Source organism: Poecile atricapillus, chromosome 1 (genome assembly GCF_030490865.1).
Source record: "Poecile atricapillus isolate bPoeAtr1 chromosome 1, bPoeAtr1.hap1, whole genome shotgun sequence".
Lineage (NCBI taxonomy): Eukaryota > Metazoa > Chordata > Aves > Passeriformes > Paridae > Poecile > Poecile atricapillus.
Window position 1 is genome coordinate 169,008,361 of NC_081249.1, and position 27,273 is coordinate 169,035,633.

General features: G+C 42.0%; 1 protein-coding gene across 5 annotated transcripts in view; it reads right to left on the reverse strand.

Moving 5' to 3' along the window:
* Nucleotides 1-24,603: 24,603 nt before the first annotated feature.
* SETD3 (SET domain containing 3, actin N3(tau)-histidine methyltransferase) overlaps nucleotides 24,604-27,273 on the reverse strand; it is a 60,005-nt gene continuing 57,335 nt past the window's right edge. For all 5 annotated transcript variants that reach the window (XM_058829353.1, XM_058829356.1, XM_058829354.1 and 2 more), the window contains one exon: nucleotides 24,604-27,133. In XM_058829353.1, the coding sequence (XP_058685336.1) occupies nucleotides 26,690-27,133 (444 nt within the window). In that variant the 3' untranslated portion in view covers nucleotides 24,604-26,689. The remainder of the gene's footprint in view (nucleotides 27,134-27,273) is intronic.

The following is a 27,273-nucleotide window of genomic DNA, read 5'->3' on the forward strand; positions in this document are numbered from 1 at the left end:
GTAGGGAAATATCCCTTACTGGCAAAAAGACGAGGCCAAGAAACCTCACAAGCTCTCTTCTGGCAGCAGTGTCTATTACTCTAAGTATCAGTCCAGCCCAAACTTGTAGGAGAATAAAGCTACCACAAAAACTATTGTTCTTTGACAGTAATTGATGTTTTTCCCTATACAAGGACCAGATAATCTACTTTCATTCAAAATGACTTCTTTTAGGTTAAGGGAAAACAGCAAGAAGAAGAATGGGGCAGGAGGTGATGGTGATGGGATTAAAATAAAATGCAAGGTCTCCAAGAGAGACCAGAGTGCATTCAGTTCCATGACAGGCTGGAGCAGGCAAGAGGAGCATGGCTGCTCCCTCTGCATGCATGCAGGACTTCTTTGAAATTCCGTGTGCTACTGGCAGGCTTAAATGTTTCCTTTATTACATCTGCCTTTCAGGGCTTCCAATCATTTGGCTGTGCTGTTATCAAGCCTTGCAAATGGCTGAAGTCCAGTGAGGGAGCATTCAGAATGCATCTTTGTACTTGGGATCAAGACAGGAACCCGGCTACAGAAAGGCTGGTTTGGCTTCAGCAGACTGGCAAAGCTGACAGTGCTGTCCCCATGATCACCCTCTGATATGGTTAAGTCTGAGCTTCCCCACTTGACCACGTCCTTGTGCTACATCATGTTGCACACTGAGAGAGTGAATCATGTGGGGAAGAAAAGAAGCACCTTGCTCATTCTGTCTTCATACCATCTCAATGGTGGTCTATGGCCAGATCCTGTCAATGTCGTGGTAATACAGCACTAGTGACAACAAACCAGAGAAATAATTTGAACATGGTAAAACTTTTGTTAGTCTGGGGGTGACCTGGCCTTGGAAAAGGCAGCAGGACAAGGCTGCCTGCAGCTGCTGGATCTCCACTGGAGAGAACAGCAGTGGTGCAAGAAAGAGATTGATCTGCAGGGCTCAGGGTGAGAGTGGTAACCTGATTTATAGTTATGTGGCTGCATCAGATAAAGGATCTGTAGCATTTTCCTTTCAGCATGGCTGTGGTCATCAGTTAATTATCTATGAGAAGGTGGAAAGCATTAAACCTCAGGAAACCCTTGTCTCTGAGTGTGAGAGTAAAGGCGTGTTAGGCAGCTAAACTTACTTGCTAGGAATCAATTTTACCTTCTCTGGGGCCCGGCTCTGGTTTCCACCCCACGCGCACGTACGCTGTGGCACGCACAGACAAATACATGCACGTAAATACTAAACAAATACATTCACCTTGATAGCATTATTGACTATTCGATATGGTCGGATTGCTGAAGTTAAAAACTCTCCAAAGAAAAGAGTTTGCAGATTTCTGTCAGCCAGAGATCTATTACTCATGCTCAACCATCTGGTATTTAATGAGAATATGACAAGCTGATTGTTATTTTTTTTTTCACATAGCAAATTGAAAAATGTGACTTTTTGATCTGTATTTTAATTACACCCCCTCTGATCTCTCTCCCTTGCACTTTCTTAGTAATATGATTTTGGAGAGTAAACACATTCTGACTTTCTCTATTAGCCCTGCCTCTCAAATGGATAAAGAAAATCTCATTTCTTTATGTTTCTCTGATTTACCTGTGTTCAGTGGAGGTTTAAAGAAAATGTTTTTTATCACATCTAAAGAATCAGGGAAGAGCTTCCGATGGAAGGTGAGACTGCATGACTGCAACCACCCTTGGTACTTTACAGCTTCCTGGCACCCTGCTTTTTCCATGCCATTGCAGATCTCACGGGAGGGGAGTTATTTCATGTTGCACTTCATGTTGCAAGCATTGCTATTATCTAATAAGCTCATAGTTTTCCTCCAATACTGATAATTAAAAGCATAACATAATGAAAAAAGAACCAAAACAATTCTGCCATGAAAAGAAGGGGAAATGATACAAGTCCTAGGAATCAGGATTTCTGTCAGATTGACCCCTCTCAGTTCATGACACATTGCTGCCTGCTTAGTCGGGCCTCGTGCCTGTAGCTGCAACTACATCTGACTATATATGAAAGCCTGACTTTAAAGGGACTGGACCCAATCACATGACATGTTTTTGTCCAAGTTCCACTATCATGTGACAATCTACAGTAGATTTATGAAATTAAGCACAGATGGCTACTTTGTTTTTGTTCTTTGAACTGACAGCTGCTGGTGTAAAAATAAATTAAATTAAATTTCATATAAGTCAGACTCTGAGGGGTTTTTTTTTGGTTAAATAATCTTTAAGGTCCCTCCCCACCCTGCATACACGTACACACATTTTAAGGTTTCACTGGTTCTGGCCTTCACCCTGTGATCCTGGCACACCCCCAGGAGCCTTTCCCAGCCATCCTGGCAGTGACCTCCCTTCTCATCTGGGCACACAGACCCTGTCCCCAAACAGACACTGAATGACAGTGGGGACAAAATGTGCCAAGCCTGGCCAATGGGCATAGCTGAAGCGGGGCCATTGAAAGCCACTTTCCATCAGGGATCTCAGCTAAAAGAAGGGAAAACCCCACGAATCCTCCACCCTGCAAGCCTGCGGGAGAGTATTCCTAAGCCCTTAGGAACTGTCAGCTCTGAAAGGCTGCATCTGCCAACAAAAGTGGGAGGATTGTTAATAACTGAGCTGCTAATAATCCAATATATAGGGAAAACCAAAGGAAGTCACTTCTAGGTAGGGAAAGTAATGGCAGGTGCATAAAAGAAAATCAGATTACTTTTTAGAAAACAATGTTTCAGGATTAGCCAAAGGGTTCTCCTGTATTCACAAATCTCCATGGAGCACTTTAAAGTCTTCTGTGTTTGTATCATTTAAAGTGCTGCTATTTTAGGTCAGTGTAAATAAGTCATGTGTGCCGTCAGCCTTGTACGAGTGCTTTCTGCTGCTTAATAATACATGTGCTTGTCCATTATAGGGGCTACACGGGTATGTGTTGGGATCTAGAGGCAGTCATGCAAAGATCCTGTCTTTGGCATGGCTGCTTAATGCTCTGAGTTAGGGCATGGGGTGTATGCTTGTGATGACCTAGAGCAGGACAGAGGCTAAACAGAGCTCTGATCACAGCACCCAATAAATAATTCATAAGGAACTATCTCATGGTATCGCTGCTTTCTTCCCCAGCTATGCCATCAATCCAACACTATTGCCTTTTATTTTATTTATACAGAGATATCAGGGTTCTACACAGCAGGGGGTTAATTGACCACATCAGAATTCTGCTCTTTCAAATGCATTTCATCAGTTTTCTGGGGTCTGGTGGGTATTTTGGAATTATAATATCTCAGGTTCCATCATGGAGATGCCTGGCACAAAAGATATGCTGCTATTCAGATGCAGCATCCTACAGGACACAGCAAGCAGAGCATCTCCAGCCTGACAATCTCTTCAGATACACACGAGCTGCAGTCTCAGCTGTGGCTTGTGCATCCAACAGACTTCCACCTCTGAGAAAAATATTCCAATCAATGGGCTCAAGTGGGAACAGGACATTCTGTAGCTGAAATGCCCAGTGATGTGACCTGGCATTCTGTGCTCCTGTATTGTTCATTCCTTTGTGTGTCCCTGCTCTCTCTGGGTCTCCTTTTCCATTTAAGTAATATATTCATCAGTATGGGGACTCACATTGTGTGCTTATCCAGAAGTGAGCACAAGAGGGTCCAGTTCCCTGTGGACCTCTAGGCAGGACACAGCAAAGACAATTAGTTTCACTAAGTGACTCAATGGCACAGCAGTGTCGTGCAATAGCCCAAATACAGGACAGAGAGCATGAACTTTCCAGATCTCAATCATTTGATCATTTTGCAAAGTTGCAGTGAAATGTAGAAGTGATGGCGAAAAAGTAGGCCTGTCCATGATGCATAATTACTGAGTTAGTGCTTAAAAAGCACTCAGGGGTTGGAAGCTGTGAAGTCCTGCTAGGAAGCTGCTGTGGCACATTTTCTTCAATACATCTGCACATTGCTGCATCCAGCCAGGTAGCATCACCCTGAATTAGAAGTGGGTTCTCATATTCTGAGCTGGTTGCTTTGTGGGGAGAAAATGAGTTAAAGTGCCTGTTTTTCCTGACAGATATCTGAGAGAATTAATTAGGTGATATTTTTAAAGGATTTTGCCTTGTGCTCCTGTGATTTTGCCCCCAGAGAAGTCAAATCAGATTTGCCATTCCTCCAACAGGAGGAAAATTCAACTAATAAATGAGCAAACTATCATACTGGAAAAGCCAAATCTCCAAGTCTGACTTACCGGGAGGGAGATGCCAAAATACCTTTACAAATCTGTGCCTCAATACGAGTGTCAGGTTTGCAAGGTGCAAACACTATGCTTATGAGAAAAAAATGAAGAGGGTTTTGTTAGCAAAATCTTGCCCATTCACACCTCCACATTCCTCTGCAGGCTACTGAAACTGAGCACAATGTGTGTGAAATTAAGAGCTGAAGAGTAATTTGGTGAAAGAAAATGGTGAAAAGAAAAAAATAAAAAGTGGTTTAAAATGGTCTTTTACTTTCCCCTTCAAATGTTACAGTACTGATTTCTTTGACAGAAAAATTAGTATGTGCATGTGTCTATGTGGTGAGTTATAAGGAGAGGTTTAGAAACAAGATTTTTGATAGAAAACAAAAGCACGTCAGTTAATAAGTATGCAGTAATGTTGAAAAAGCCCCACAATAGCGTTTCTCATGCATATGTGGGAGTGAGGGATTGTAAGAACAAGTGGTGGCTGGTTGCCTGGGTTTATCAAAGCCCAGTAGGGCAGTATCACCTCTTTGTCTTTCCTGGGCTCAGAGTCATCAATCCCTCCTGTTCCTTCCCGAGCTGTGAAAATGTCATGGGAGAAGTTCCTGCTGCTGTACCAAAGCACAGCTCGGCTCTCGGAGCTGGGGACCAGGACCGGGTCCGGCTCTGGGGCTGGGGACCGGGACCGGCTCTGGGGCTGGGACCAGCCGGCTCTGGGGCTGGGGACCGGCCGGCTCTGGGGCTGGGACCAGCCGGCTCTGGGGCTGGGACCAGCCGGCTCTGGGGCTGGGGACCGGGACCGGCTCTGGGGCTGGGACCAGCCGGCTCTGGGGCTGGGGACCGGCCGGCTCTGGGGCTGGGGACCGGCCGGCTCTGGGGCTGGGGACCGGGACCGGCTCTGGGGCTGGGGACCGGGACCGGCTCTGGGGCTGGGGACCGGCCGGCTCTGGGGCTGGGGACCGGCCGGCTCTGGGGCTGGGGACCGGGACCGGCTCCGGGGCTGGGGACTGGGTCCGGCTCTGGGGCTGGGGACCGGGACCAGCTCTGGGCCTGGAACCGGCCGGCTCTGTGGCTGGGGACCGGGACCGGCTCTGGGGCTGGCGACTGGGTCCGGCCCTGGGGCTGGGGACTGGGTCCGGCGCTGGGGCTGAGGATCAGCCAGCTCTAGACTCTTGAGACCATGACTTGCCGGCTCTCCCCGGCACCGTGGGGCAGAGGCCATGGCACAGCTCCTGCCTGGTGGGACGGCGAAGCCACCTCCAGGGCTCGCAGTCCTCTGGAAAGCAAGTAAGGGCAGGCCTGGCCGGGGCCCCATGGGAAGTAAAGGGACTGTATGCTGCCTTGGAGCAGGGGCTGGCCCTATTTCCATGCTCTGACACGGCAGTGCTGGAGTGCCTAATGGCTCGGCTCATAGATGAAACCGCATCTCCCAAAAAGCCTGGAGCCACATGTGCATCCTGTTCCATAGGGTTCCTGTCCCTTGCTCCCCTTCCCACCACCTCATGCACAGCTACAAACCTCAAAGACCCTTTTTTAATAAGGCCACCCTCAGACTGTCTACCCTGTCTGCCTCGCCCCCAAACAAAATCTTTCTGGAGGGATGCACTGCTGACCTCCAGCTTGCTAGGACTGCTCCAGTGCTCATGGAGCCCCCAGGAGCTGCAAATAGCCTGAAAGAGAGGAGAGGAGAGAAAAGGGCCCTTGATGTTCGCTGGGAACCGGTGCCCCATGGAGAGCCGTGGTTGACTGGCCCAGTCCATCTGCAGAAAGGCACTGGATGTGGGATGCTGAGCTGGGAGGCAAACAGAGCAGACAGGAATGCAGACAGGGATGGCTGGAGGGACAGGGAGGAAGCTGGAGGGTGGCTGAGGGCAGGAGGGGAGAGGAAAGGCTGGAGGACGGGGCGGAGGGTGGAGAGGGTGATGAAGTATGGGATGATGTGGGAGATGTAAACTGAGTCAGAACTGCCCAAAGCCTCCAGGCTGGAAACCAGGTGACTGAAGAGGTTCTGGGGGAAGCAGCTGTCTTCACTGCACCTGCAGCACAGCCCCTTCCCAGGGATAACAGCACCTACCAGGTCCCTGCCAAAGCACTCGGGATCAGCACAGCCCACGTGTGGAAAGTTGGGCACCACAGCGAGGAGATCACACCGGCATTGCTTCATACAGGAGTGTTGACAAGCTGGAAACAGAGATTTTATCTTCTTATATATCTGATGTGCTGCTGGGACAGCAGGAGGGGGCTCTGCTGCTGGTTTCACCAGCGGTCTGAGCTGGTGGCTGTGGGACCCTGGTCTCTTACCAGGGTAGGAATGAGCAAGGGTTTATAAAAGGACCTGCTGCAGGTCTGTGCTCTTCTCCCTGTGTTCAGGCAGGGTCTGTGGGCAGAGCAGTGTTTTCCCAAGTGTGTCAGAGACGTATTTCTCTGTCCTCCATTATTTTATTGCAAAAGTGGTTATAGCAAAAACATCCAGTTCAGGAAGTTTCATGAGGAACCAGAAGAGAGACAAATATCCAACCAGGCAGAATTCCAGAGCAGTAGTACAGAATTAAACATAGGATTTGCCCCAGCTTGATATTATTACTGTGGTTGTAATTAAAAGCTTTTTTTTCTTCTGATTGCAAAGATAACCTCCAAAGTGTTGCCGACCATAATCCAAATCAGTTTCATATACTTGAGCCTGCATATACACTGGAATGATGAATACCTCTAAGAAACATATACCATTCTATTGCTGTCAACAAAGCATCATTTCTAATGGCACCCATTCATTGTTTGAGTGTTCAGCTCATGTGTTCTCTTTGCTGCTGCTGGACATGGTATGGTATGGTATGGTATGTTAGTTACCATATGCAGGTATGGTAACTTTTCAGGGGGATGCTGGCATTGCCAGGAGAGCTAACAACCCTCAGATATATAATTTAAGATGATTTTGAAGGGAGAGAGAAAAGGAGATTCATCCTCCTCTGTAAAATTTACTTATTAAAATTTCAAAAGCCAACATTTCCTCCTACATCACCTTCCTTGTTCGGATCCTGTCCTCTCTTCCAAAGCAGCCTATAGCCTAAAGAATCTCCCTCTTTGTCACTACAAGTACTGACATTTATTCCTATAGCTTAAGAAGAAGTAGAAAATACGTACAAAGTAAAAGAGAGTTTCTACAATGGCATATAAGGAACCATGTTGGTTAAATTACTCTCTTGAAGTGCATCTCACATTAAAAGGATGAGGCCATGCCACACTTTCTTCCAAGGGGACACTGTCAGACATTGTTCTGCAATGTTCTACATGTTCTACATGGCCCATCACCCATTTTTGGGAAAAAGAGCCACATCACCATATATTGCCTTTAACATTTCTAAGGAGAACAGACAGGGGCCACTCTGAGGGGCACATCAATAACCACACAAGCAGAGCTGGGGGAGATAACCTTGGTGGGAGGCCCACCAACAGCCAGGACTGGCCCACATCTTTTCTCCTGCCCCTGTGCATAGTCTTGCTCTCTGTTAGCTCCTGTTTCCTCCTCTTGTGCCAACCAGCTCCAGGGGAATGGGTCAACCCAATTTCCTAGAACAGAGACCTCCTTCTGCACCATGAGTAGCTGCTGCTGCCTGTGGGAGTTGTCGTCCTTCCTGCAGAGGAAAAATACAGTGAATGGAAGAGGCTCAAATCCCATACAGATTTAGAAAAGAGCTAGGTTCCCACCCAGGGGAGCAGAATGCCAGCCCCAGAGTCTCTGTTAGCAACCCCAGCTGAAGAAAGCAGAACCTGCAATGCTGTCACAGATTTCACTGCCTTCAACACCTACTGATAAGCCATTAAAAGCTACTTCGAATATATCCAACTAAGAAACAGCCCTAGATTGGCTCATGGTTTCAATACACATTAAGAATTTATGCCTGTCAGCCCAAAGTTTGTAGTAAGAGATGTTTCTTAGTGACCTGGGAGTAGGTATGTAAATAGTGAATTAGCAAAATGTCCGGACGACACAGAATTTTTTAGGTTACTCAAGACTATGGGGAGCTACGACATGTTCCAGAAAGACTTGACCAGACAGCATGATGGAAGATGAAATTCAGTGTAGACATGTGCAAGCTAATGCACACTGCAGAAAATAATTTAAGCTTTCATACATGCCAAGGGACTGTGAATTAGTGATGAGAGGCATTATGGTGGACACACAATGCCTTCAGTGAAGCTGGCTGCACAAAGTACAGCCCAGGTCAGCAAAGGAATGAGGGGAAATTCAGCTATGTAAAGGTGAGTGGGGTGATACTTACATGGCAAAAACCTTCTGGGTCAGGCTGGAATATAATTTAAAGGTAACCTGTGAATGAGGCAGTTCTGGAATCAATTCTCTCACTTTGCCTCAGCCAGGTCTTTCGGGGTTCTCACGTCTTACACTCTGAGAAGGTCAGAATAGTTGTCAAGCCTTGTAAAAGAGCTGGACCTCACTGAATTATTTTTCCTTCCATGAAGTCCTTGAAAAATGATAGATATCCTGACAAAGGCTCAAACTTGGCAATTAAATTCCCATGAGCTGGAATTAGAAAAGGTGTCCCACTTACATGAATAGATTGCATAAATTGTATTTGGAGGTAGTTTCAACAAGGCTGGTTCCCTGGGTTTTGGTGTGAATGAGCCAAATGCACCTTTAACATAAGGCACTATTGCAGTATTACCAAAATTGAAACCCCCCTGGAGTGGGAAAAACCCTTTTTTGTTGGTTTTTTTTTTTTTTTTCCCTTTGGAAGAAAGGGCATAAAACAATTGCTGGGAATGAAAGCCCTATAAATTAATTTATATTATAATTTCTGCAACGCCCTCGTATATAAATGGAAGTAAAGTACATAATTTATGGAGGGTGGTATATGTGAATTGGAGTCCCAAACCCCTCAAACACACTCACTCAGGCATGATGTGTAGCACACTAACACTCTCAGGCAGTGTGCAGATTTCAATAGTAAAAAAAAAGAATCACTCTAATACTGTGTGTTACAATAATAAATGCAGGAATTAGAGGGTTTTACCTCTCTTGTAAATAAATTATGCATATGTAGTTTTAAATTAGCCAAATTAAATGATTAAAGACACTCCATTCCTTTATAAACTTGTCTCAGGAGTAAGGAATGCAGCATACAAGCAGAGGTCTCTGGTTCCTCTGAGCCTCACTGTTTCATTTGAAGCAATCTTAGATGCACTTCCCTTCCCTCGCAGCTTTGCAAGGACAGAAGGAGTTTTATTTTTCTTCAGCTAATTATTTTCAGATAAAAGCAAGAGTTTAGATTAGAAGCACTAGTTTTGTTTGCATTGGGATAGTGCTGGGGCTGGAGGGCTACCATGGCTCTTCAGAAGTCATCCTGCTCACAGTGACTGGTTCCAACATTTCTGTCCCTGGTTTTAACCAAGGTTTTCAAATACCCACAGCTCTTCATGGCTGGGCTGGCAGTGTGAGTGGACACCACTCCTGAAATGCAGGTCCACAGTGCCTTCTCTGCTCAAAGCACCGTTGTGCCAGCCTGTCCATGCTTCTGTGATTTGCTGTGGTACGTGGCCCTGTGTCTCACAAGTGGCTACAAACACCGTTGCCCATTTTCCTGTGGGAAGGAGTTTAGGCCAAATCTCAGCAGACACATTTCTTACTCACTCCATGAACTGGCACTGTAGCCTTAAGCCAAAACTCATCAGTCGCAAGAAGAAACTGCAGAGATTTCAAGGGTGCTTCTATCCCAGTATTAGCAGTTGCTGTCTTACTCCATATTACCAAACAGGGCTTGACTCTACTACATCCTAGATACCAAATTTGCTCAGTTTTTCCAGGGAAAGTTTGGACAGTATCTGTCACTCTCAAAACATGTAGCTCAAAATGTCATTTTGTAGGTGGAGAAGCCAGCACAGAAAAACAGCACCTTCCTTGAGGTCACAGAGTATAGTGGAAGAGCTGAGATACTCAATTATCACTGTGGGTCCTGCCCTTGGCCAGTACCAGCTTCACACACCATGGTAATTTCATCAGCTAAGCCACTGCAAGATACTGTTTCAGCATCACTCAGCACCTCCCAAGCAACTTGGATCCTGGACAGCTCAGGCATTTACAGATGTTAAAAACTTCCCAAGGCTGTATGACCAAAAAGATCTACTGAAATCTGCATATTAAAATAAAAAATAAATAAATAAATAAACAGGGATATCCATCTCATATAGATTTCAACTGGATTTTACATCTCTCTGCTAGGGAAGAGTACATGAGCTCTTCCCTAAGTATGTATGTCACTCTATGTAAAAATGTGTATTTTAGTGGAATTCTCTCCCCATTAATAAGTTCAAATGCTGATGCTCAAAGCAGTGTGAAGGCAGAAGGAGTTTATGTGAAGGCAGTGTGGACATGGCAGTTCAGAGAGCCTTTGTCCTTTAATTCTACCTGTAAGTACAGTGTGATGTATATGCATTCATTCACTGCATTTTGATAGTATTTTCCCTTCTTGCTATGAAACCAGCCTCAGGCTTAACAGGTAGCATGTAAGACAGAGATGTTTCTCAAAGCATTCTTGGTGTTTTGGAGAAGACCCCCATTTGCAATAGCAGAAGTTGATGTCCACATCCACATCAAGACAGTTTTGGGAAGTAAGTCCTAAGTACAGGCAGTGGGATCAACAAACATAACAGACTTTAAACAGCAAATTTATGAGTTTATGAATGGGATTATAAATATGAAAATCAGAATCTTCAGAATCAGGTTTATTAATCCAGAGGTTCCTGAACATTCTTGGTACAGTAAGCATGCCATCCATCTTGGGAATTAGGGTAGCCATTCCAAAGTAACCACACACAAAGGTTTCTATGATTCAGACACAAGGTAGTTACGATGGACTCCAGAGTTTGGTATATGCTTTGGAGGAAAATAAGGAGAAATTTTAATCTCACAGTGCCAGTATTGATTTTGTGTGATCCTAGCCAAATACAGATCAAACTGCTTCCAAGATATATTTTTTTTAAATGCTATGTAGAACTGTCATTGAGAGAAACACTGCAAGTTTCTGATACGAATACATCCTCATGGTGAAATGGAGATTATTAGCTCATTATATTTTTAGCACGAACCAGAGGTTTTGGATATTAATTGGGCAAATACACTGGAAAGAGTTGTTGTTTTTCATTTAGAAATCTTCTCTTCTGGAGTTTTACACCTCTCACTGGCCAACTTGTCATTGGGATTTGGAACAGTGAAGTGCAGTGTTCACACAAAACAATGACAGACCATGAGGCTATGAGCTCTCTGGAATTTGGTTCTAGTGTAAAAGGTTGCCAGTTTGCCATGGCCTCCTGCAACAGTTCAATACAAATAACCAGTGCTACATTTTCCTTCCCTACCTGTTTGCAAAACTTACCCGTATGTTTTCAACATCACAAGAAGCTGCTACAAGCTGGCATCTATGTGTGCACACCAAAATATGTATCACATGTCTATGAGAACTGGGAAATACTTCACACTTTTAAATCACTTAGGTTCTTGGGTTTGTGTTTGGATTCTGTGTGGGATATGTGTGAAGGACATATGTGAAGGACAGAGACTACGGCATCTGTGAGGGCAGGTACACAGTGGAGTGGCTGGATGAAAATGCAGGAGGAATTGAGAAAAAAATTGTCTGAACTACAGAGGACATGAAAATCTTGGCTTAGCATGAAGAGAGGTGGCAGGGCTGCACCTCTGCTCCTCATGTCTGTCATTTGGCAGTATCACTCAGACCAGATCCTACCCTTTCTTGCACAACTTCAGGTCACTCATGGCCATGGTCTTTTCTGCAAGTGAACTTCAGTACCCAGTCCACAGACACAGCCATATCCGGGCTGCACCAAAACCAGCGTGACCAGCAGGTGGAGGGAGGTGACTCTCCTTGACTCTGCCCTCAGACACCCTGCCTGGAGTGCTGCACCCAGCTCTGGGGCCACAACATAGGAAGGATGTGGGCTGGTTGGAGTGAATTCAGAGGAGGCCCACAGAGATGATTAGAGGGTTGGAGTCCCTCCTTGATGAGGAAGGAATAAGAGAATTGGGATATTTAGCCTGGAGAAGAGAAAGCTTCAGGGAAACCTTACTGAGGCCTCTCAGTTCCTGAAGGGGTACAAGGTACCTGTAGAGGGACTGTTTACAAGGATGAATGGCATCAGACTCAAAAAGGAGATGTTTAGATTAGATATTAGGAAGAAATTCTTTACTGTGAGGGTGGTAAGGTACTGGTACAGGTTGCCCAGAGAAGCTGTGGGTGTCCCATTGCTGGAAATGCTCACGTCCAGGTTGGATGGGGCTTTGAGAAACCTGGTCTAGTGGAAGGTCTCCCTGCCCATGGCAGCTGTTTGGAACAAGATGACCTTTAAAATCCCTTGCATCCCAAACCATTCTATGATTCTTTGATTGTGAAGGCTTACACAGACCCTGGCAAGAAACTCTACAGCTCTGCCACAGTTTGCGAACATCTCTGGCCTGACACTGCCTGAGCAGAGGCATTTCTCTCAGATCATTGCCAGGAGATGCCTACCTCAAGAATCGCCTAGTGCAGATGACCCCTGTTTTTCCTTACTGAATGGCTGTACAAACTACCTCCTGAGCATGAAGACATTTAACAAGAGTACAAACACTCATTCTGTGCAGTCCTTGTCCTGTACAGTAAAGAGAGGAAGTACCTGGAGAGACAAGTTTTTGATTCAACCCGCTATTGAGAAAACTGAATTTGGGAGCTGAACTTCATAAACTTTGCAAGAAGTTATGTTCTGTTGTTTTTCTGAAATTATGACTAAATGTGAAAAGTGTGGAGTTTAGCAATCTCTGTTCCAAGAAAATGTACTGGAGAACATGTCCCTATTTTTATCTATGTAAGTAAAAATATTCCAGGAGACATTAAACTTGACTATAGAAATTTTTGTACAATCATGGTATGCAGCACATGAACTTAAGGAGATTTAAAAAAATACCAACACTGGACTTATGAAAATAAGAAAATTCATCTAAAAAAAAAAAAAAAAAGACATAATTGCAGGCACTATAAGTTAAGATAATCGTGAAGCTCTTACATTCTTGTCTAACAAAATATTTGTTAAATGGGATCATGAAACCTGAGAACTTTTTAATGCACTTGAATTTAAAGCCAGATATCTAGAAACCAGAGTATAGGCTCCACCTATGAACTGCGGAAATTGTATCATCAATAGCAGTGATTGAAATGATAAGCATGGAACTCCAATTGGAGTGCCAAGAAGCATTAAGACAAAGAGAACTGCTGAAGAACTTTGATATTTGACCAGGCAAAATAGCAATCAAAAAGAAATACCACCATAAACAGCATTGGTGTTATGAGCAACCATATATATTCTAGTGGAGGAATCTTCAGGAAGTACTGAAAAATTAGAGGAACACAGAGGGGAGATCCTAAAATCACTTTTAGGCTAGAGAAAACTTACAGCAAGAGGCCTTCTGTGCCTCTGTCATCAAAAGAAGAAGCCTGGGAGGTAAACTTGGCTATTCTACACAAGTATATTCACAGAGGGAAATTTCCAGAGACTAGAGAGAGTTTTTGCATCCAGCAAAACAAAGCAGTACAAAATCTACCATTAGGACCTGAAGCAATAGGAAAATTTTGTTTTTGAAAGTGAGAGTCATCAAATATTGAAACAAGCTGCCAAGAATAGCAACAGAATCAACATTTCCCCCTATCTTTGTATCAACACTGGATGCCTTTGTCTTGGACAAGTGTACATTATGGACATATGCCAGGTAACTGGATTCAGGGTCAGTGCTCTAGTGAACCCTTCCTGCCTCAAGGTATAAATCTGGAGGTGGTGTGGTTACTCTTAGAGCACTCTGAAAAGGATATAATAGTGTCTGTTTGTGTTTCAGAGCTTTCATCAATCTTTTTAAGGATCAGGATAAGGATCTTCAAGAAAACAGTTTCCCAAATCTGCAGGTTCCTGAGCTACTTGTTCTACTCTTTCATTAAGCATCAGTAGTGTAGTCCCTTCCCCCTTGTGCTTCATTTGTCTTTTTCATGGTCTTTTTGGCTGCCTGAACCATGGCTCTTTAGACATGTCCCTAACTGATAGCAGCTTACTGGCTTATGTCTGGAAGACTTCCCCCTCCTACAATATTATCCAAGATTCACAGATTATTTCTGTAGGTGTTCCTCTGCAGTCCAGGGTTAGCTAATGAATACCTTGATTACAGCATTCATGAGAGATAATTTACATTTTTTCATTAAAAATTTCACTGGAAGTCCAGTCTTCCCATGGTAAAATATTTGAAGCCACTGCCAACATCACACATGGCTGATATTAATTAGAGTAGAGGATGACAGCACTTGGAAAATGACCTTTAACAAGTGCTTGTTCTTTAGTTAGACTAGGTCATTACTAGAGATTACCAAGCATTTTCAATAAAACTGGAATCTTTGACTCCTCTTCAGCTTTAAATTTGAATAATGAAAAGTAGTGGAGACTTCATCTACCACTGCCACTAGCCTGCCCCTCCACAACAGACAGGTGGTGATTCCTGTGTATCATTTGCTCTGAGAAGCAGGAGAAGGAAAGTGGTGCACTTCATTCTCTCCCTTACAAGCAGAGCCCTTCCTTTGCTGCACAGAATCAGTCTTGGGAAGATTGAAGACAACCATCTTCAGCACATTTCTTTTGTCATCTACACAAAGGTTGTGGAAAAGGGAAGAAAGGCGAGCTTGCAGTCTGTGTTGTCACAGGTAGCAGCCATGTCCAAAAAAAGGGGAAAGAAAATCTTAAGGAGCTGCACAGCTGTACCTCATCCTTGGTCAGTACCTTCCCTGCACCACAGCTTCACTCCAGGGCAGTGACACTGCAGCTGGCTGTCATCTGCCCTCCTTGATGGCATGGCTCATCCTTGTTTCTTCTAGGTGCTCTCCACCTTACAACACTGGAGTTTCAGAGTGTGTCACTGGAAAAAATTCATTTAGAGACACTCTTTGTGCTCATACTTCAGTCACACCAGGTCCCATAGAGCTGAGGACAAAGCTGCAAGCATGGCACACACCATGCAGAAAAAAGGGCAGTGGGGGCAGTCACTCTGTTCCAGCAGTTCTGGACAAGATGGGGTGAGTGGAACAAAAATCTCCCACCCAGCCTCTCTGTTCAGAGAGCAGGGCTTCCCACCATGCTCCACAGCTAGCGGGCTCCATCAGACCCTGCAACTTGCTCCTTTCTGTGTGAGCCATTAAATGAAGGTTCTGGGCATAAACCATGCTGAGAAATTATGCTGCAGTTTAAGAGAGTCAGAACAGAAGGCTTGCTTAGGAAGCAGTTTGAAATTATTGAGAGTAGCACTTCACATTTCCACAGCAGAAGCCTTTATAGGCTGGAAGTCTCAAACCTTGATCACTTCCAATTGAAGCACTTATAAAAAATGTGCACTGCTGGAATATTTTAAATGACTGTGTGCAGTGTGTACTGACTGAACATTAGGGGCTTCAATTAAATAACAGTTCAGAACATAATGAACTGAAAAATTTCACACTCTCTAAAGTGAGATAAGTATGAAGTGAAGAAGAGAGAATTAAGAAATAGTGCTCTGAGAGTGGCACCAGCTAGTGCCTGATGAGATTCAGGCAGAAACACAACAGAACAGTTTGCAAATTAGGATGTTATGTTTTGTTGGGGTTTTTGGCTTTTTTTTCCAGATCCCTCAGAGAACACAGGAAATGGCCAGGTCCTTTATTTTTTAACAAAGGGTAACTGTGCTGAAATTGGGGATGCCCATACCCTGTGAGCTTGGCTCAGTCAGGTCTGAAGTTAGGCACTTCTAGGCACAAGTACTGCTCCCTGCTGTGAGCTCAGTGGATAAACTGGAGCCCAAGTCCAAGGTTCTGGCTTGATATTTTGCTAACAAGAAGTCCTTCTGCAGTTCTTGCATTTACTAATGAAATAATGTTCTCCTATGACTCCTATGACCAGACACACAGAGTACATTTGAAAATGCTTCTATGCCGCTATGGAGAATGATGCAGAGCAAAGGCTGTCTGTGCTGTCCATTTCCTCTGAACGTCAATTAGAGGAGAAAAGGGATGAGCAAAGGTAGAGAGCTGCACCACAGCATGAGGCACTTGCTCCAGAATACTGCAGCATGCTTTACAAAAGGGAAAACTGACACTCAGAGTGCCAACACACTGCGTTTTGGTAAATGCTGACTTCAAACTAGGGCTATTCTCCCTTTGTTCCATGGCTGGCTTGTTAGCTTTGGAGGCAAATCCCTTTACAGACTTCCATGATCTCTAAAGCACACTTATTTGGTTTGAAACGGAACAAAATGAGATCTCATTCCAGTAAGTACCATATTTATCCTGTTACCAGAAAGGGCACGGGTGTCTTTAGAGATCTTGCAAATACGAAAGATGTTTAAAAAAAACCAACAAACGTAAAAACCAGGAAAATTGACACACTTCAGATTTTTAGGCTTATTAGGTTTAACATTTCTATGTTTGAGGTTTTAACTGCTCATTACTATTGTTCCATCTGTATTATTTCATAGCAACCTTTCAAACATCTTGCTGGCACCTGCTCTAGGCACATCCTCCTTCATTTTTTTAACTGGTGAGATCCTATAGCCAAATTCCAGCTGACCAAAGCAGCTGTACTCTCTAGGAGCCCAAGAAGACTGAAGATGATGGACAGCCAAGTCAACCTCTATCAAGGCTGACATATCACTTACACACTGCATCTGACTTGAATGTAGACCAGAAAGGTCCAAAATCTGAAAAGGAAATGGATCTTATTTAGTGGCTACTTCAAGTCATAGAGAGTTAATTTAGTTTGCCAGCAAGTGTTCATGGGGATATTAATAATCAGGTGGGAGTCAGGAGCCTGCATTTATTCCAGTTTACCTGACATAAACCCAGCATATGAAAAAAACAGAACAGACTAACAAAACCCATTTATAAGCATATGTGGCAAGCTTAATGATTTAGGAGTTCTATAAAAATTGTAAGTATGCTCTGATCTTCAAAAAAAGGTTGTCAAATAAAATAAAATAGGAAGGAAAATTATGCACATTTCCTCAAGCTCCATATTGCCAAACTGATGAGTCTGTTATCAAAGACTTGGTCTGACTGGTCTTTTGAGGAATGTAGGAAATCCAGCCCAGACCACTGAACTTTCATTCTGTCATGCATAGAAAAAGCATCAAAAGCAATGCAAAAACCTTGCTCTTTAGACAACCACATAATTATTTGCCCATGGAATAAGTTTCTACCTTCCCCTCTTCAATGCAAATCTGCTTGTAATCTTAGAATTGAGGGCTAATTGTCATCTTAATTTTGCCTATTTCCTTTAACAGAAATCTGAAGCATTGAGACCAATGCTTAGCCTTTTCAGGCTCCTCCTGAGTGGTGGGTTTCTTGTTTTGTTTGCCATAGCATGAAGTGCCACTGGTCAACTACGTTTCACTGGGTCAGTCTGAGGCTCTCTGCCTTTCAGAATGCCTTTGGTTCTCCTATGTAAAGGAGGATGAATGGGACTGCAGCTGGACCAAACAGCAACTTTACAATTCAGCTTCAAGTTTGTTCTTCAATTTGCAGTAAAATGCATTCTTGACCACTTGCACCAGAGGACAAAAACCCATTAAGATATTGAGCTTTTCAAATCTGTGACTTCAAGATTTCAAAGAAAAGGGTTGAAGTCATAGAATCATACAAGCTTATACTCTTAAAAGGTCATTTCAAACCCAAAGCAGGGTTTAAAATTTAAGTTGCTTTTATGAACAAGACATAGATTTCTTCTGACTCTCATGACTGACAATGAATTGTGTTTAGGGCTGTCTCCACATGAATTTTCTGCTAGCAACATACAAGCTAATGAAGCAGGTCTGTCCCTAAAGTAGGGCACTACCTGGCTGGTGATTTTAATGGGACTGACCAATCTCTGAGCTTTCCATAATTTTTTATGGATGGCTAGATTTGAAAATGACCAACAAATTCTTAAGACTTGACACATAAGTAACATATGAAATGCTTGAACAACATGTAGGGAAAAGCAGAGATCACATCACTGCCCAGTTTTTTTTTATTTAAAAAATCAGCCTTGTAATCTATCAAAATAGATGCTTTGACAGAACAAATGTTTTCAGTTTTTACATGAGGAAGATATGCTAAATCTCACCCTTTCCTGAAGATTTGTGCAGTTTAGACTAGCACGCCCCTAAGAGAACATTTTTGTCAGTAAATCAACCAGCTATACCTTTCCCTAAACACCTTTTCTTACTTCGTTTATCTGTATCACAACTACCCATTACCTTAAAGAGTCTTTAGAGGATGTGTTAGACTTCACCTTGACTTCATTTTCTGTATTTGACTCTTTGTATCTTCTTGGAAATGGGATGTTTCTCAGTGTTTTCCAGGTTAACACTTGCACTTGCCACCACTGACCAAGCTCAGGGAAGATGCCAGGTCAGTACAGGTACAATTACCCCTGTGGATCCCAGTCTGTCCTTGGGGGAGGCTTAGCACTGCTGTCGCAGAAACATTTTCTTCCCTCAATCCATAGCTAGAGAGAAAAATCCCAATGTTTAATGATCTTCTACTCCTAAAGAGGAACTGCTTATTTTAGTAAACATTTGTTCTAAACAAGTACCAGGCACATCTCTTTTCCTCTTTCTAGAAACAATCTTGTAGTTTGTTCACAAAACTATTTCAGATGAACTTAAAAATGTAACCATCTCTTGTGACCAGAACTACAGATTCAGGCTGTGCCACCCTACTGCAACCCCTTCTTCATGTCAGAAAACATAATAATGCTTCTTCATCTCAGAAAAATACTGCAAAAATTCGGCTTTGTGAGTGCTGCAAGGCATTTAAAAACCATTGGGAGAAAACGTGCCATGAAAGTGAATGTCTTCACTGCAGGATGCAAATATATGTTAAGTAATAAAATTCTACTTCCTAAATAGGCTTGTCTTGCTTTGATATTCAAGGATATGAAAAAAAGACATACATACTTCTCATTTAATCCTGCCAAGATACAAAACTTGCCTATTTTTATACAGTTGCCCAATGTGGATGACAAAAATAGCTTTCTTAATAAAGAGAAAGAAAATACCAGCTAATTTCTCCTGCTGCAAAGGCATGAGGTCCACCTCAAGACTCTACATCATTTTAGGCTGAAATTCTACCAGTTGAACCTAATTTTGCTGAGGAAAAATGCTGCTGCTTCTGGAAACTCAGCTGAAGATAACTGAATTGTCCTGTCAGAGGATATTACTACTCCCAAAAGTAAAATCCAAAGAAAAGATTAATATGCTTTGCTGAGAGTAAGCTCGATAACTATCATTGTGCTGTGTATTTGCTTCTCGCAGCAGACGATATTTGATCACTTGAAATGATTACTTAGCTTTAGCTGAGAATGTTTTTCAAGTGGCTCTAAATCATCTGTCCCACAAGTATTGCTACCAGCTAGTGAGCATTTAGACAGCATTAGCACAGGTTAATAATTCCTCTCAAAGGCAGAAAGGGCAGGGAGTACCTCAAGAGTGTGTGCGTGTGTGTGTCTGTGTGTGTGTCTGTGTGCGTGTGTGTAAAAACCTCTGGGGACAAGGTAAGAGTTTTTAAGGCAGTAGCTAGACCTCTCCTGTGAAAAATAAGCCACATCATGCCAAACTGTGTTGCATTTTAAACTCAAAAGCCACACTCTTTTACCAGGGGGAAATCATTTCATCTAATCCTGAGCGATGATATTCAAATACGAATGTTGTGCAATTATGTTGGTGCACATGTTAATAGTGCTGGACAGTTTGTATCCCTGTACTTGAAGTGAGCCTGCTCAGCAGCACAGGACTGAGAATTTGTGAAAATTATACCACCATTTCTTAGGTTTGGGTAGTAGTACTTGTACTACTTAATAAAAAAATTATACAGGCAACACCATTATTTTCATTCCACAGCTTCTTATCATTTGGAAGACTTGTGTGTCATTCCTGCATTGAAGTGTTCTGCACCGGCCTATAAACTGCTGCTGTAATATTCCAGGAGGACTTACTGTCTTAGTCAATACCTAAAAACTTCAAAACTGAATGTGAAAAATAGGTTTTCAAACATCACTCAGTACTGACATACTACTAAAGGTACAATGATATTATTAACACAGCAAATGACTACTTCTGATTCATCTGCAGACATTTCTTCAATGGCTGATACAATTTAAAATTAATAAATATGCTTTTGGATAGATACTTTTCAGAAGTAATTTTTAAGTCATAGCTTAAGAGACACAACACAACAATGTAGCCTTTAGGAATTGATGCCACTACACAGAACCAAGGGTTTATTTTTACCTAATCTTGTGGCTCCTTAAATCCAAGTATTAAGGAATGCAGAATAACTAGGTTTTTGTCACCTGAAAACACCATCACCATTTCCTTACTCACTTTACTTGTTTATGCCTTTCAGCTGTGGTTTGATGCTGCTTTACAGCTGTGGAAAATATCACATGTACGTGAAAAAAAGGGACAAATTATGGATTTGCATAATTTAGAAGCTTAGGTAGCGTAAACTAACAGGGACATATGTAGAAATTACTTTGAAGAGGTCTGTGATGTACACTTTTCTATTTCATGCGCCTGCAGTTTGATCTATGCTACTCCTTTTATTTCAAATCCATAGCAGTTCTGGTCCTTTTGTTACTAACCATTCAATAGTATCTTGACAGCAGAACTACATCTTCGTTCTCATTTAATAACTATTTATCATTCTGTATCTGCCCATTTTCAAGAAGGAATAAAGTTAAGTGTTCCAGAAATTGGAAAAAATTGAAACTTGACCTTTATTAAGTGGGTTAATTGTCACAATCTCAGCATGTACAAAATTAATGACCAAAAAGTGGAACTTCAGAGTTTCAGAAGACTAGGTTAATGTCCAAAAAAGCCTAAACTCTGACCTTCTTGACATATGCCAAAAGAAACAGCCACCCTAATAAATTACTACCTGTGTGCAATTATAATAAACCATTCCTAGCATCCAATCACTTGAATTAATTGCTGTAAGGCAGTGGGACTTAGAGATATTCAAGGCAAACTAAAAATTCCTTTGCAGTTCATAGGAGGCTGTTTGTTTCATGCCTGTTTCAGCATGGAGATTCATTTTTAAAGCACATTATTCATACCTTTGGACCACAAATCTGTATACAAGCCCACTTACTAGTGCTGAAATTAGGAGCCTTGGCTGAGGTATTAACATTACTGAAAGCGGTGAACCAGTGTGGAATAGAGCAAAGGGAATGGAATTTCCCTTAAACCCATATCATGAAGCAGTTGCTGGATGCAGGACACCTACACAGTTTCCAAATTTCAGCCTTACATAGCAGGAACAGGCAACTTCTGTGAATACGAAAACAAAATGCAGCATATTTAAATCAAACAGAATTTGCAAAAAGAAAACTAAAAGAAAGAAAGAAATACTCCATTTGCATAGGTCCAAGGTAGCAGCACAACGTGAAATCTACGAACTTCCACAGCACTGATGAATTGGCCAAGAGGACAGCCCACGCTTCTCCATGGATAGAAATGCATCCAGGGAACAGGCAGGTTGCCCCAGCTGAATGCAAAGCAAGAGGGTACCTGGTCAGTAACATGTAAGTGAAACAAGGCTGCAAGCTGGAATGGAGCCACTCTTGGTGTTTGCCATGCATAGGATTTTACAGGGAAGATTGTTTTTTGGCCCTGTTAATCTCATTCAAAGGATGATTGATTTGTGCATTCAGTGTTGGCAAGTTAGCCCATTTTTTAAAAATAGTAAACTTAAATAAAATACCATTGTTTAAGTCTAATTATCTGGTTCTGGTGGTGTATGAATCTGTGCTTAAGTAATGGTGACTCAGTTGTGAAACCAACATTACTCACGTGCAAAATTCTATTCCCTATACTCATGCAGATTTTAAGTATCTTTCTGAAGAAGCAAAGTCAAGTCTCAAAGGGCTACAGATCTGTTTCACTCAAACTCACATCAAGGTGCTCAAAGGCACAAGATGTGGTGGTCAGCATCAACAATTTTGGCATACCTGAACTGATTTATTTATATTTGAACTGATCTGAACTGGATTTAATTGGAAAATGTCTGTCTGGTAGATAGAAGACTCAGGTTCAGAAGCTTCTTCTGTGCTTGATCATTTTTAAATAATAAAATAGTGCTATACACAAAAAAGTCACGTGGATGCAGGTTCCTAATTCTAGACACATTGTTTCAGGTGACTGACCTGAATACAACACCACCTTCTATTTCCATGCTGCTCTTTGTGGCCTTCTCCAGTCCTTCCATGCTGGATTTGCACAGCCTTCCCTTAACCCCTAGTGCTGAGCAGCTGCTGTCCCACAATGGCAGAGGAGCAGTTAATGGACAATGGTAACTCCAACCCAGACTCCCTGAGGTTACCCAGCACTGCCCTGACAACAAGGCAGCAGCCACTTACATCTTTACTTCACTGCCAGTTCAACACAAGTTTGTGATCCATACGTGTTCACCTGCTCCTAGGGATAGTGAAGCCCTTGCCTAATTGTGAAATTTCACAGTAATTACAGAATTAACTGGAGATGATTTTGAACACGCACTGAAATAATTCCTGAACTTCCTATTCTTTAGAACAGCAAACCCTGCCTCCTAGACAAACTAGCTGTTGTTCACTTGTCCAGCTCTTGTTTTCCACTTAGGAAAGGATATCTCCTCAGTTTCCTCCCCATCTAGCTTTATTTTGCGTGATTAAAAATTACATCAGGTCCAGAAACCAGGACTATTTGTGGTTTTCTTTTTTCTTAATTATGGACTGAGGGTTTGTTTTTTTTTAATTTTAACTGAAAAATCCTCCACATGGTTTCCAAACTTGTGGCATTTGTTAGGAAATAGATGTAGAACCTGCAAAATGCTAAGAAAGCTCTTCTAACCGTGAGTCACCAATTTATGTGCTGCACTTTGCACAGCATGCAGTGCATGCAAAGAAGGAAACACGATAGAAACTATTAAATATAGATGGTAATTACGTGAAAATCATGTGGTCATATCTGAATTCAACAAGGAACAGTTAAAAGTCCTCTAGAGGAAAAGGGTATTGCTTCATCAGATAAATTTGGTAGGGCAGTGTTTTTACTGAAAACTCCTGTTTGGAACAGAGTATATGAAATATCTGGACTGAGTTTCAGTCCATAAAATCAGGAAAGAAGAGCAGTTTTTGGGAGCACCTTTCTTTTGTCTGATTGAAATACTTCAAACGATGTTTCATCATTACTTCACATGTCTTTCTTTAAAATAAGGGAGAGAGAAGGGCCAACAGTAGATACTACATACTGTTTTTATACATGTGAACTAGAGGAGATTTTGTAACCTAAATCTTCCAGAATACCTTTGAATCAATGCAAGTTTCATGACTCCATGATGATCATTCCTCCCTAAAGGCAAATCAGCCTTAAGAAGTCAGCTACTGTTGGGTTGCACAGATTTTCTGTACATACCACCTTATAACAATGTCTGAGGCAAAGAATATTTATTCTAGCCAAGAACAAAAACCATCCCACCTCCCCAGCCAGAAGGCTCTGATTTCTCCTTCACTCATGACAGCACTTAAGCTACAGTTGCATTTACGCTTTAAAAATATTTTTCAGGCTGGCAGTTGTTGCTCAATTTTGTATATTTGACTTTATCAAGAGGGAAATATGGACATCACCTCGTGGCACAGACCCAAACTAGTTACAGGTTGTTAGGGAAATGATTCATCAGTAGGTAGGTTCACGTAAAATTCAAAAGGCTTTTTTCCCTGTTTTGCTTTTGGAGAACAGTCCGAGAAATGCAAGTGATGTCTTTCTTACAGGAATACTTTAGATAGCTAAACAGAAGCAAGATTTGGCATTTAGCCTGGGATTAGTGTGAACAGCCTCTTAACCAAACATTAGGAAGAAAGTTAACTTTAAAATGCTTTGAAAGGTCTGTTTTCATGACAGATGGTAATAAGGGCTCATCAGTGCCAATTTTTTTTTTTGTTTCCACCTCAGTTTTCGAAAGCTTAAGTTTTAGGTTAGTGCTTCTGAAGGAACCATTACATGCATAGAGAAAAATGCAAATTACAAAATTAGATTACTCACTATTTTTATTGTGTGTAACATATTTTTCTAAATAACACTAACAGATGAAGAGTAAGAATTTGACCATGCACTCAGTAGAACACTTTTCCTTTCTTTTACTAGAATCTTTTTTTGCTTTTTTCCCCAGCTATTTGTCCTTTATCTGTACACCTGGACAGATATTCCTCTCACCACAGACCCCAAAAGATACAGCAGTCAGTAGCAGGTAGAGGCTTTGTTTGTAGAATACACTCACTAGTGAAGACATGGTAGAACCATATTTTATTCAAGAAAACCCACACATTCTGTCCTGTGGTGACCACAGGCTTTGCTAAGCCATAGATATTAGCAAATACTGGAACAAAATACAGTGTATCAGATTGAATCAAAGCATTTAAATTCTGAATTACAGTTATAATTTTCAGGAAAGGCTAGCTTCAGAATTGCATCGTAGTATCTAGTACAATGTTGTGCAATGTAAGTGGCAGAAGCACAAATGGAGTATTGGTCCTAATAAAAATCAAAATGTAATGACTCTTGTATGATATTTAAATTGTCAAGACAACAATTCCATAGCATTCTACCAAAGGCAGCATATAGTTACAAAAATACTGGTCCAGCATCTTGTTAGTGATGAAGCAATATCCAAGGTGCAATGGCAACATGCCATTCGTAGTGAAATATTTTTTAAAAAACTATTTTTTCTATTTTCCCCACAACTGATACTAGTTAAACACCAGAACTTCTATGACAACCTGTAAGCAAGTCACTACTCAAATGCGTATTGCACCAAAGATTGATGCGAAAACACATTTTCCAGGTTGCGGTATAAAAGAAGCAAAGTCTAATAAAACTATGAATGAGCCAAAAGACGTTTTACTGCAACTGATCTTAGATGAGCAGTTTGCAACCTCTATTGGGCTTTAAACAACTGTCCAAGCTTTCCATTCTATCCATTATCATGAACTTAAGGATACAAAAGTAAAAGACAAAGTCCTTAATATTGAGAGCAGAATTAAATCACTTTATACTCCTCTGAATTGATCCACAAAATAAAAATATTCTGCCCTCCTCCCCTCCTAATACCCTGGTAATTTCAAAGTCAAGCCATGGAATTACCCTTGTTCTGATATTGCACAGTGCTAGGATTGTATTGTTTCCACCTAGAAGTTCAAACACATAGTTGACGGTGACCAAAACTGCTGGTGACAGTAGACCTGCTTAAGTTGTGGAGGTATCCCAAGAAATGTGCATCAGATGAAGACACAATCTAAATGGCAAAAACCACTGCAGACTTGGCTGCAGTTTGGACTTGGGCCAAAAATACATAAACCTGCTTCATTTCCTTTGAGGAAGCAGGATCAATTAATATCTTAACCAAAAGACGAAGTCAAGTAAGATCGAGTAATCATGTGACATTCAATGTTACATTCAACAACACAGAAATGAAGGAGTAGCAGACAAGAATATTATTAATATTTTCCTTTTAATAATGGTTTAGTCAAAAGTGTAGCTTTGAAAATCTCTAGCTCATTGTGAAAACCTGAAGAAGCTGGGAAGCGACCTCACTTTGATCAGTTTAAAGCTGTGGCTTGGCCTATCTGCTTTCAAAATCTCTGGTAGCTCTGCCAACCTTGTAAATAAAAACTACTGCCTGGAAATAAAAAGTAGTCAGCCTTTAGAAGTTCGTGAATGTTGTACTGTAGCAGCCTAACTCTGACTGAAGAAGAAAGATATTTTATACAGTAAACAAAAGACAAAGTAAACTGAAATCTTCAGAGATCACTTTAAGTGTATACAATTTGGATTCTCATTGACATTTAAAACTACCAATCATAAGGTTGCCACCTTACCTTTTTCTGGACTGGCACACCTGATTTTAAACAGGTTTTTCTCCAGTCTCCCAAGTTTCTGATCCTCTCATTCAGTTTTCTGCTGTACTGCTCCTCTACCTTCATGCTGAATACCGAGTCAGTCCTGCCTTCTGCTTTTCTTGGCAGGAGGCAGAGCAAGCTTTTAATTTCGGTAGTCAGAGTGACAGAACAACAAACGCACAGCAGATAGAAGAGCTTAATTCTTCCCCAGGAAGAAAATACATTTGGTTCAACAAAGGGCTGCAAAATCTTCCAAAGGCACCTCTTTCCCCCAGTTTTTGCCTGAAAGCAAGATGGCAATCTTAATTGAAAAGGGATGCTAAATCTTTTAAATAACTTAAAAATTCATTTTTATATAAAGCAGCAAAACCATTTTTCTCTGCAGAAAGAGAAATGTTAACAAAGAAACACACCAACATAAATGCACTGTTGATAAACTTCAGCTAGTTTAATTTCACAAGAAAGTAAAATTTTAGGACTATTCTTTAACCTCATCAGTGCTTTCTGAAGAAGATTCTTTGGCATCTTCAGTCCCTCTGTTGCTTTTCTCTTTACTAAGATTTTCACTTTCTGATTTGGTCCCATTAAATAAAGAGTTTTCACCATTTACAAACCCATTCTCTGTGACTTCAGCATCAATGGCTTCATCAATCTTTAAGTCCCCTTGCTCTTCCACATCTTCTAGGTTTCTCAAGACAATAGGGAGTCTAGAGTCTGCCACAGTGTTCTCCAACAAGGCAATATGGCCCTTGTCATACTTTGGAAGTGGAACTCCATCTGCCATTTGTTTGGTATAATACTCTCTGCTGGCAGCTGCGCTCTTCACTGCCTTCTCCAGGATCTCTTTTTCACCTAAGCGCAATTTGATGGCCATTATCGCATGTGGAGTGAGGTCATGAGTCTCCAGGAAGGACTTATCGACCTGTTAGAAAAGAAAAAATGAGTCTGTTACTAACACCCAACACAATAAAACAGGCCCTCATCTCATCTCTTTCTCTGAGCAGGAAATGACACCAGCCTCTCCAGAGCCAAATGGACATGAGGGGGTCTGCAAGGAATCCC